This window comes from Oncorhynchus mykiss, chromosome 8, assembly GCF_057628025.1.
Source record: "Oncorhynchus mykiss isolate SJ-2025 chromosome 8, ASM5762802v1, whole genome shotgun sequence".
Lineage (NCBI taxonomy): Eukaryota > Metazoa > Chordata > Actinopteri > Salmoniformes > Salmonidae > Oncorhynchus > Oncorhynchus mykiss.
The window spans coordinates 48,994,110-49,006,585 of NC_143029.1; the positions used below are offsets into that span (position 1 = coordinate 48,994,110).

The 12,476-nt window shown below is 42.1% G+C and overlaps 1 protein-coding gene and 1 long non-coding RNA gene across 3 annotated transcripts in view; both read right to left on the reverse strand.

The window, feature by feature from the left end:
* Positions 1 to 12,476, reverse strand: part of LOC110529117 (uncharacterized) — a 307,966-nt gene that overhangs the window by 197,156 nt on the left and 98,334 nt on the right. The gene's annotated exons all lie outside the window — the stretch shown is intronic.
* Positions 1 to 12,476, reverse strand: part of LOC110529987 (cadherin-7-like) — a 165,810-nt gene that overhangs the window by 124,407 nt on the left and 28,927 nt on the right. The window contains exon 2 of the mRNA XM_021612703.3: positions 4,102 to 4,586. Within this exon, the coding sequence (XP_021468378.3) occupies positions 4,102 to 4,356 (255 nt within the window). The 5' untranslated portion in view covers positions 4,357 to 4,586. The remainder of the gene's footprint in view (positions 1 to 4,101; positions 4,587 to 12,476) is intronic.

Below are 12,476 nucleotides of genomic sequence, written 5' to 3' on the forward strand. Positions count from 1 at the left end.
GCCGATTCTAGATGTAATTTTGGATTGGAGCTGCTTAATGTGAGTCTGGAAGGAGAGTTTACAGTCTAACCAGACACCCAGGTATTTGTAGTTGTCCACGTATTCTAAGTCAGAACCGTCCTGAGTAGTGATGCTGGACGGGCGAGCAGGTGCGGGCAGTGATCGATTGAAAAGCATGCATTTAGTTTTACTTGCGTTTAAGAGCAGTTGGAGGCCACGGAAGGAGAGTTGTATGGCATTGAAGCTCGTCTGGAGGTTAGTTAACACAGTGTCCAAGGAGGTGCCAGAAGTATACAGAATGGTGTCGTCTGCGTAGAGGTGGATCAGAGAATCACCAGCAGCAAGAGCAACATTATTGATGTATACAGAAAAGAGAGTCGGCCCGAAAATTGAACCCTGTGGCACACCCGTAGAGACTGTCAGAGGTCCAGACAGATGGGAATGAGTCCCATCTGATCAGTCAAGTCTACACCAGTACAAAAGGACTTGTGTAAAAGTCAGGATGGAAATACACTTTTCATTAACCCTTAAAACATTGGAAAGAACTTAAAAAACAACTATATTATTTTGCGTGGGTTGTATTACCAACATACATGATTACACACACATATAATAATATAACACAATGAGTTCTGGTTCCTCCAGAAATGTCCTGTACCTCGGGCCTAAAAGTCCAGCCCGGTAAGAGTCCAGCCCGGTAAAGGAGTTCAGGGAACTCAAGTGACCTTAGTCACGCAGTGTTTGTCCGTTCCTACAAGTGTAGCGTACACCCAGTATCAAATCATACAATCAATATAACAATTGTTTTACCACACAACTATAAAGCGTATCAACTCTTACTAAGTTCTCAACTACAACTAACTACATAAATCATCACAGTATACATCACATCAAAACAAATTAAATACCGTATACAAAAAGGTTGTCGCAAAGAGTGGATCCGATCCTGGGTAAACTCTATTAGGCTACAAAACACACGTTTAAAGGCAACAAAACAAACGGGATAGAGAAGCTTCGGAACTGAGGGATGAACACGTCCTCATTCACGTCTCCATCACAACCCCACTTTTGCGCAGCTGATGCTGGCTATTTAATTGGGAATTACTGGGAAAAGGGCCCTATTGGAAGGAGAAGCACTATTTAATTGGGAATTGAAGGGGAAGCGCCCTATTGGAAGGAGAAGCACTGAGACGGTTCAGAAAAATTCAGGGCCGTCACAGTATGCCCCTGCCATCTACATACAAGATCTGTTTAAATACTGAAAGCATTTGAAAGATAAAGGAAGCTTTCGATCGCAATGAACTGTCAGCGATTATTTGACTGGGTCGAGTATCAAATGAGAGGATGTACACCCTCGCGTTCAAGAGGCCTCTTTGATACAATTGCTATTCGGCTTTTCTTTCAGATCGTAAACGAGATAAATTGAGTCATAAGAAAATGTCACTGCTTAAGTACCTTTACTATGTCTTCATTTACTGTAGACTATGGTAGGGTTGATTAAGGGATTCAAATAATCTTATGCCTGTGCCATCCAGACCTCCCTGTTGCTGTACAGTATGTAGTTTTCCAATGTCTCTGTTTTGCCAACTCAGTGCCATTCAACAATAGTATCTCTTGTAGTATTTTAATTAACGGAGGCAGTAGCATGAGTTCACTAGTAGTCCGCAACCCAAATCACCAGGCCCAAAGAGGAACACCCTAACCCCTATTCCAATCGTAAGGTGCCTATCGACTAGTGTTGTTACAGTATAATTTCAGTTTAATTTCCACATACAGTGTTAGTTGGGTGTTTGAATTACTTTCTTCCCCTTGTATTGCCCAACAATCTATCAGGAATCAAGGTAAGACCCAAGTGCAGACTGTGTGAAGTACCAATGTTTATTGTAACAGGGGCGGGCAAACGACAGGTTAAGTTAGGCAGGGGTCGATAATCCAGAGTAGAGGCCAAGTTACAGGACGACAGGCAAGCACAGGGTCAGGTCAGGCAGAGTTCGGTAATCCAGAGGTGGAACAAAGGTACAGGATGGCAGGCCGGCTCAGGTCGGGGACAGGCAGAGTGGTCAGGCGAGCAGGTACCTGGTCAGGACAGGCAAGGGTCAAAAACCAGGAGGACGAGAAAGAGCGACTGGGGAAAAATGAGCTGAGACAAACCACTGGTAGGCTTAAGCAAACAAGACGAATTGGCACAGACAGAAAACACAGGTATAAATACCCAGAGGACAAGTGGGTGACACTTGGAGGGGGTGGAGACAAGCACAAGGACAGGTGAAACAGATCAGGGCATGACACAGCCAGAGCTTCCTTTTCCTTGTGGATATGTGTACCCAATCCAGCCATTTGGTTTAGCTGCCATAATCACATACAGTGGCAAGAAAAACTATGTGAACCCTTTGGAATTACCTGGGTTTCTGCATAATTTGATCATAAAATTTGATCTGATCTTCATCTAAGTCACAACAATAGACAAACACAGTCTACTTAAACTAATAACACAAACAATTCTATTATGTCATGTCTTTATTGAACACACCATGTAAACATTCAGTGTAGGGTGGAAAAGTATGTGAACCCTTGGATTTAATAACTGGTTGGCAGCAATAAACTCAACCAAATGTTTTCTGTAGTTGAGGATCAGACCTGCACAACAGTCAGGAGGAATTTTGGACCATTCATCTTTACAAAAATGTTTCAGTTCAGCAATATTCTTAGAACATGTGGTGTGAACCGTTCTCGAGGTCATGCCACAGTATTTTAAATCGGGTTGAGGTTAGGACTGATGTTGATTTACTCCTGTGTTTTGGGTCATTGTCCTGTTGCATCACCCAACTTCTGTTGAGCTTCAATTGGCGGACAAATAGCTATACATTCATTCCCCTGCAAAATGTCTTGATAAACTTGGGAATTCATTTTTCCGTTGATGATAGCAAGCTGTCCAGGCCCTTACGCAGCCCCAAACCATGATGCTCCCTCCACCATACTTTACAGGTGGGATAAGGTTTTGATGTAGGTGTGCTGTGCCTTTTTTTCTCCACACATAGTGTTGTTTGTTCCATCCAAACAACTCAACTTTAGTGTTTGTCTGTACACAGAATATTTTTCCAGAAGCGCTGTGGAACATCCAGGTGCTCTTTTGCAAACTTCAGATGTGCAGCAATGTTTTTTTTGGACAGCAGTGGCTTCTTCCGTGGTTTCCTCCCATGAACACCATTCTTGTTTTACGTATCGTAGATTCGTCAACAGAGATGTTAGCATGTTCCAGAGATTTCTGTAAATCTTTAGCTGACACTCTGGGATTCTTCTTAACCTCATTGAGCATTCTGCGCTGTGCTCTTGCAGTCATCTTTGCAGGACGGCCACTCCTAGGGAGAAGCATCAGTGCTGAACTTTCTCCATTTATAGACAATTTGTCTTACCGTGGACTGATGAACATCAAGGCTTTTAGAGATATTTTTGTAACCCTTTCCAGCTTTTTGCAAGTCAACAATCCTTAATATTAGGTCTTCTGAGAACTAATGCTTCTTGTGAATAGCAAACTCAAATTTTGTGAGTGTATTTTATAGGGCAGGGCAGCTCTAACCACCATCTTCAATCTCGTCTCATTGATTGGACTCCAGGTTAGCTGACTCCTGACTCCAATTAGCTTTTTGGAAAAGTAATTAGCCTAGGGGTTCACAAACTTTTTCCAAACTACACTGTGAATGTTTAAATAATGTATTCAATATAAACAAGAAAAATAAACTAATAACACACAGCACACTGTTTGTCTATTGTCTACACAAGAGCATCTAATGGAGATGGGAGGAGACCTGAGACCCCGAGACTCTCTGAAACGCAAAATGTTCTCTGTTTCTCCTAAATCCTTCCTGTGAACTCACATCTTTAACAAATGCATAAACAGGTAAATAAGTATTGGATAACACAAGTAGTATTAACTCAAGTCATAGTTGGGTCAAGACTTTTTGATCATCTTGTACTCAGCATCTTTTCTCCCCTTCACCGAATCCACCTGTATGGTGTCCATATTAGAACAGTCACACATCCACCGGTTCCCTGTATAAATGCACAGCTGAGAGAGAACCCAGATGAGAGAGAAATTCTTACCTTGCCCACGTAGAGTGGCTCGTCCCCTGTGTACTCCTCCAGCACGAAGAACTGATTCCACACCCAACTGCGCCTCTGCCTGTGGTGTGCCCCTCCTTCGCAGCTTCTTTGGTATGTCCCGACCGGCGGCAGGGGCACTGAGTTAAAGCTCAGGCCAGAGCAGCCCATCTCCCAAAGTGGTAATAGCAACAAAGTCAAAAGGCTAACCACACTCCACATGGGGGAACAGTTCAGTCTCATCATTACGATACACATTTTTTGGGTGAAAATGAACTGCGAAAGACTCAATAAGAAATGTTGTCAACCATCCACAGGGTGGATTTTGGGGTTCAACAGAAGCAACACCCCAGGGCAGGTGTTGTTTGTTTAATGAGCAAGTATATCCTTCAGCAGACAGACGTAGGATAGTTATTGTTGGTTGTCAAGGAGTCAGAAAACGGCTACTGCAGCAGAATGGTCTTCTGAGCACAATGAATAATTGGAGCCTATCAGAAAGAAAGAGAGAGGGTGGGAGGGAGAGAAAGGAATGAAGGAAGGAAGGAAGGAAGAGAAGGAGAGGGGAGGGCGAGAGGGAAAAGAAGGTGAGGTGGAGAGAGAGATTCAACATTGGATGAAAATTCTCATGCCAAGGCTTACATGTATGATAACAAGCAGTCAGGGACAACATGCACCCATTCATTTTTTTCTCCAGAGAATTAGCATTTGTCAATGTGGGATCATTTAGCTATTTGATTTTTAATTTTAAGACCCCTTGAAGTATCCCCCCAAAATATAAAACATTTATTTGATTTAAAAAATGTGTGGCCTTACTGGTATTAGACCATACAAATGCATTGGATAACAAATTCACTACATGGAACTGATAGTCCCACAAACAAATCAAAACAAAATCTGTTCTGAAGTGTCTGTCCTAGAGATATAAGAAAGATCAGGAAACATTTGTAATAATTGTTTTGTATTGTTTGTTGTTGTTGTATTTAATCCCTTATTTTTGGCACTGAACAGTACTTCCATAACATTTTTCAGTTCTTTCTTTCTTCATTTTTCAGAGTCTTGTGAGGCCTGTGGGCATGTACGTGTTTGTGAGAGTCTCACGTTTCCACAGAGGGGTCATATTAGCGTACAGCCAAAACTGTTTGGACGCTATAGACAGAAGTTGGCAGATCAGTTGTACTGAATTCAGACGAGTTCTAAGAAGCTTGTGGGGGTCGTAAGAGCAACATGGAGAATACCATCGTGTTCGCGAGAGTCTCATCTTTCCATAGAGGGGACAAAACAGTTCGGACACTACAGACGATTTTGTGAGAAGAGCTCTAGCTCTGTCACCATGCACAGCAGATGCGGAAGTGAGACATCAGCGGATGCTGTGGATTGAGGAAAATAACTGATATCTCTAGCTAAAATGTACAGATTTTTATGGTGATTTTTTTCTTATGATAATTAGATTTCAGTGGGGACGAGGACTTTGACTCTAGTTTGTTTTTTACAAACTTTTATGTCTGGTATATAGTATCATAACCTAAGAATTAAAGCACATTTTGGTATTCTCTAAAGTCTAGCAACTTTGCCCGCAAGTATGCCAGCTAAGATAGTTAGACAAAATACTTTAACTTGATTAATAGCCTAAAATGGCTTGGTAGCTAGTTATGAGGCTAGGCGATTGGGAACCTATTTAGCTGGCTAGCTAAATAATTGCTAGGTGGCTAGTATTATATAGAAACAACAAAACACTTTATAATAATTTTTCATCAAGAAGGCATCAATAGGCTACATAGCTTGATTTAATTAATTTACAAACTTACTTTCTGTGAGTCCTGCCAAGCATCGGCAGCTAAAATCAAATCAACAGCTGTGTGTCACTCAACACTTTCTCTCCTCCTCCACTGACGGCACAGTTTGCACACACTACAATATCTAATGTCCTGCCTAGCATATCTTTCCTAAGTGGTGCACCTTGGAAGGGCATGACACCTCTGTAAGCAATAATAACACAAGTAACACCATGACAAAGTTTCTACCGAGATAAATATATTTAAGTTCTGGTAACTACAAAAGGTACCTGAAGTCGGTAAATACTGATAGAATCCACACTGTTTTTCCGTCATTTCAGGTCACAACTTGCAGACTTGTTTAAGTGTTGCTGTGCATTTTGTTGCCAACCTTACTTAGCTACCAGACAACTTTACGTTTTTTACTTTTTAATTACGTTTATATTTTTAGTTTTTTCCCCACACTCAACTTTTTTTTCATTCAACTTTTTCACTCTGGACGCTTTATCTGGACATGGTTCGTCAGGACTTCCAACAGCCAAAGCTAAGTAGTAACATTAACATGATGCCTTCTAATTGCAGTCGCTGTATTCATAATATATAGGAGAACGATCGCCTTACGGCGAGGATAGCTGTGCTGCAAGCCCAGCTTCAGACTCAATCATTAGGCAAGGGTAATTTCAGTGTAGGAAAGGATGAAACAGCGTCTGTGCCACCAGTAAGTACAGATAGTAACGTTGGTACAAATCCCCTCGCACGGTGTCGCGTTCATCATAACGACGAGACCAAGGGGCAGCGTGATAAGAATATTCTTCTTTATTTACACGAAGAACACTAAACAAACGAACAAAACGAACGTGACGCTATAAACACAAGTGCTGACGTGCAACTACACATAGACAATAACCCACCAAACCAAAATGGAAAAATGGCAACCTAAATAGGATCCCCAATCAGAGACAACGATAAACAGCTGTCTCTGATTGGGAACCAATTCAGGCCACCAGAAACCTACATTTACCTAGACAATACCAAAACCCCATAGATATACAAAAAACCCTAGACAAGACAAAAACACACATACCACCCTCATCACACCCTGACCTAACCAAAATAATAAAGAAAACAAAGATAACTAAGGCGTGACACACGGTCCCCGCAGCCGGGCAACTTTCTCATGGCCTCTGGAGGGAAATGCTCTAGGAATGCTCAACCTGGTGTCGCTCATTCATCCGAGTCTTCTCTGGTCTCTACTCCTCCCGTTACGAGTTCTGAGACGCCGAAGCTTCCCACCATTAGCTCTGACAAATTGAAAACCCTAGTCATTGGCGACTCCATTACCATTACATTAGTATTAGACTTAAAACGAATCATCCAGCGATCATACACTGTTTACCAGGGGGCAGGGCTACCGACGTTAAGGCTAATCTGAAGATGGTGCTGGCTAAAGCTAAAACTGGCGAGTGTAGAGAGTATAGAGATATTGTTATCCACGTCGGCACCAACATAGCTAAAACATTTTAGAATGAAACAGTCAGAGGTCACCAAGCGCAACATAGCTTCAGCCTGTAAACCAGCAAGAAAGATGTGTCGGCATCGAGTAATTGTCTCTGGCACCCTCCCAGTTAGGGGGAAGTGATGAGCTCTACAGCAGTCACACACAATTCAATTGCTGGTTGAAAACTGTTTTCTCCCCCTCCCAAAAGATAGAATTTGTAAATAATTAGCCCTCTTTCTGGGACTCACCCACAAACAGGACCAAGCCTGGCCTGTTGAGGAGTGACGGACTCCATCCTAGCTGTTAGCCAGCCTGCCAGCTTAGTGTAGTCAGCTCAGCTATCCCCATTGAGACCGTGTCTGTGCCTCGACCTAGGTTGGGCAAAACTAAACAATCTCACTAGAATAAAGACCTCCTCCATTCCTGCCATTATTGAAAGAGATCGTGATACCTCACATCTCAAAATAGGGCTACTTAATGTTAGATCCCTCACTTCAAAAGCAGTTATAGTCAATGAACTAATCACTGATCATAATCTTGATGGATTGGCCTGACTGAAACATGGCTTAAGCCTGATGAATTTACTGTGTTAAATGAGGCTTCACCTCCTGGTTACAATAGTGCATCCCGCAAAGGCGGAGGTTGTTGCTAACATTTACAATAGCAAATTTCAATTTACAAAAAAAAACGGACGTTTTCGTCTTTTGAGCTTCTAGTCATGAAATCTATGCAGCCTACTCAAGCATGTTTTATAGCTACTGTTTACAGGCCTCCTGGGCAATATACAGCATTCCTCACTGAGTTCCCAGAATTCCTATCGGACCTTGTAGTCATAGCAGATAATATTCACATTTTTGGTGATTTTAATATTCACATGGAGAAGTCTACAGATCTACTCCAAAAGACATTCGGAGCCATCATCGACTCAGTGGGTTTTGTCCAACATGTCTCCGGACCTACTCACTGTCACAGTCATACTCTGGAACTAGTTTTGTCCAATGGAATAAATGTGGTGGATCGTAATGTGTTTCCTCGTAATCCTGGACTATCGGACCACCATTTTATTACTTTTGCAATCACAACAAATAATCTGCTCAGACCCTAACCAAGGAACATAAAAAGTTGTGCTACAAATTCTCAGACAACCCAAAGATTCCTTGATGCCCTTCCAGACTCCCTCTGCTTACCCAAGGACGTCAGAGGACAAAAATCAGTTAACCACCTAACCGAGGAACTAAATTTAACCTTGCGCAATACCCTAGATGCAGTTGCACCCCTAAAAACAAAAAACAATTGTAATAATATACTAGCTCCCTGGTATACAGAAAATACCCGTGCTCTGAAGCAAGCTTCCAGAAAATTGGAACGGAAATGGCGCCACACCAAACTGGAAGTCTTCCGACAAGTTTGGAAAGACAGTACCGTGCAATATCGAAGAGCCCTCACTGCTGCTCGATCATCCTATTTTTCCAACTTAATTGAGGAAAATAAGAACAATCTGAAATTTCTTTTTGATACTGTCGCAAAGCTAACTAAAAAGCAGCATTCCCCAAGAGAGGATGGCTTTCACTTCAGCAGTAAGAAATTCATGAACTTCTTTGAGGAAAAGATCATGATCATTAGAAAGCAAATTACGGACAACTCTTTAAATCTGTGTACTACTCCAAAGCTCAGTTGTCCTGAGTCTGCACAACTCTGCCAGGACCTAGGATCAAGAGAGACACTCAAGTGTTTTAGTACTATATCCTTTGACACAATGACGAAAATAATCATGGCCTCTAAACCTTCAAGCTGCATACTGGACCCTATTCCAACTAAACTACTGAAAGAGCTGCTTCCTGTGCTGGGCCCTCCTATGTTGAACATAATAAACGGCTCTCTATCCACTGGATGTGTACCAAACTCACTAAAAGTGGAAGTAATAAAGCCTCTCTTGAAAAAGCCAAACCTTGACCCAGAAAATATAAAAAACTGTTGACCTATATCGAATCTTCCATTCCTCTGAAAAATTGTAGAAAAATCTGTTCCGCAGCAACTCACTGCCTTCCTGAAGAAAAACAATGTGTACGAAACGCTTCAGTCTGGTTTTAGACCCCATCATAGCACTGAGACTGCACTTGTGAAGGTGGTTAATTACCTTTGAACCTTTTGCCTGTAGGGGGCAGTATTTTCATTTTTGGCTAAAAAACATACGCATTTGAAACTGCCTATTTCTCAGCCCCAGAAATTAGAATATGCATATAATTGTCAGCTTAGGATAGAAAACACTCTAAAGTTTCCAAAACTGTAAAAATATTGTCTATGAGTATAACAGAACTGATATTGCAGGCGAAATCCTGTGGAAAATCCAATCAAGAAGTGCCTCTTATTTTGAAACCTCTCTGTTCCCACGCATGCCTATCCTCCATTTAAAGGGATATCCACCAGATCGTTTCAGGCTTTTATTTTGAAAAATGAGCGTGAAGGATCACATTGCGTAAGTGGATAGTTGGGGGCTCTCAGAGTGAGTTTTGCGCAATTGAGTAAAGCTGCCATTGTTCCTCCCGCTGTTATTGAAAAACCTACACACTCGGTTGATATATTATCGAATATATATTTTTAAAACAACATGAGGATTGATTATAAAAAACGTTTGACATGTTTCTGTGGACATTATGGATATTATTTGGAATATACGTCTACGTTGTCGTGACCTCTCTTTCTTGAGGATTTCTGAACATAATGCGACAAACAAACGTCGGTATTTTGGGTATAAAAATAATCTTTATGGAACAAAAGGATCATTTGTTGTGTAACTGGGAGTCTCGTGAGTGAAAACATCCGAAGATCATCAAAGGTAAATTATTTTTTTGATTGCTTTTCTGATTTTCGTGACCTAGCTACTTAATGCTTAGTGTACATAATGTTATGTTTTGTTATCGATAAACTTACACAAACCATTGGATTGCTTTCGCTGTAAAGCATAATTTCAAAATCTGAGACGACAGGTGGATTAACAAAAGGCTAAACTGTGTTTTCCTATATTGCACTTGTGATTTCATGAATATGACATTTTTAGTAATATTATTTGACTGTGGCGCTATGCTATTCAGCGGTTGCTGATGACAATTATCCCGCTACCGGGATGGGTAGCGTCAACAAGTTAATGGAGTCAGACCGAGGCACTGCATCTGTCCTCGTGCTCCTAGACCTTAGTGCTGCTTTTGATACCATTGATCACCACATTCTTTTGGAGAGATTGGAAACCCAAATTGGTCTACACGGACAAGTTCTGGCATGGTTTAGATATTATCTGTCGGAAAGATATCAGTTTGTCTTTGTGTCCTCTGACAAATCAACTGTAAACTTCAGTCTTCCTCAAGGTTCCATTTTAGGACCACTATTGTTTTCACTCTATATTTTACCTCTTGGGGATGTCATTCGAAAACATAATGTTAACATTCACTGCTATGCGGATGACACACAGCTGTACATTTCAATGAAACATGGTGAAGCCCAAAAATTACCCTCGCTAGAAGCCTGTGTTTCAGACATAAGGAAGTGGATGGCTGCCAACGTTCTACTTTTAAACTCGGACAAAACAGAGACGCTTCTTCTAGGTCCCAAGAAACAAAGAGATCTTCTGTTGAATCTGATAATTATTTTTGATGGTTGTACCGTCGTCTCAAATAAAACTGTGAAGGACCTCGGCGTTACACTGGATCCTGATCTCTCTTTTGACGAACATATCAAGACTGTTTCAAGGACAGCTTTTTTCCATCTACGTAACATTGCAAAAATCAGAGACTTTCTGTCAAAAAATTATACAGAAAAATTTATCCATGCTTTTGTTACTTCTAGGTTAGACTACTGCAATGCTCTACTTTCCGGCTACCCGGATAAAGCACTAAATAAACTTCAGTTAGTTCTAAACACGGATGCTAGAATCCTGACTAGAACCAACAAATTTTATCATATTACTCCAGTGCTAGCCTCCCTACACTGGCTTCCTGTTAAGGCAAGGGCTGATTTCAAGGTTTTGCTGCTAACCTACAAAGCCTTGCTCCTACCTATCTTTCCGATTTGGTCCTGCCGTACATACCTACATGTACGCTATGGTCACAAGACGCAGGCCTCCTAATTGTCCCTAGAATTTGTAAGCAAACAGCTGGAGGCAGGGCTTTCTCCTATAGAGCTCCATTATTATGGAATGGTCTGCCGACCCATGTGAGAGACACAGACTCTCAACCTTGAAGTCTTTACTGAAGACTCATCTCTTCAGTAGGTCATATGATTGAGTGTAGTCTAGCCCAGGAGTGTGAAGGTAAATGGAAAGGCTCTGGAGCAACGAACCGCCCTTGCTGTCTCTGCCTGGCCTGTTCCCCTCTCTCCCCTGGGATTCTCTGCCTCTAACCCTATTACAGGGGTTGAGTCACTGGCTTACTGGTGCTCTTCCATGCCGTCCCTAGGAGGGGTGCGTCACTTGAGTGGGTTGAGTCACTGATGTGATCTTCCTGTCTGGGTTGGTGCCCCCCTTGGGTTGTGCCGTGGCAGAGATCTTTGTGGGCTATACTCAGCCTTGTCTCAGGATGGTAAGTTGGTGGTTGAAGATATCCCTCTAGTGGTGTGGGAGCTGTGCTTTGGCAAAGTGGGTGGGGTTATATCCTGCCTGTTTGGCCCTGTCTGGGGGTATCATCAAATGGGGCCACAGTGTCTCCTGACCCCTCCTGTCTCAGCCTTAGTATTTATGCTGCAGTAATTTATGTGTTGGGGGCTAGGGTCAGTCTGTTATATCTGGAGTACTTCTCCTGTCTTATCTGGTGTCCTGTGTGAATTTAAGTATGCTCTCTCTAATTCTCACTTTCTCTTTCTTTCTTTCTCTCTCTCTGAGGACCTGAGCCCTAGGACCATGCCTCAGGACTACCTGGCATGATGACTCCTTGCTATCCACTAGTCCACCTGGCCGTGCTGCTGCTCCAGTTTCAACTGTTCTGCCTGCAGCTATGGAACCCTGACCTGTTCACCGGACGTGCTAGCTGTCCCAGACCTGCTGTTTTCAACTCTCTAGAGATGGCAGGAGAGGTTGAGATACTCTTAATGATCGGCTATGAAAAGCCAACTGACATTTA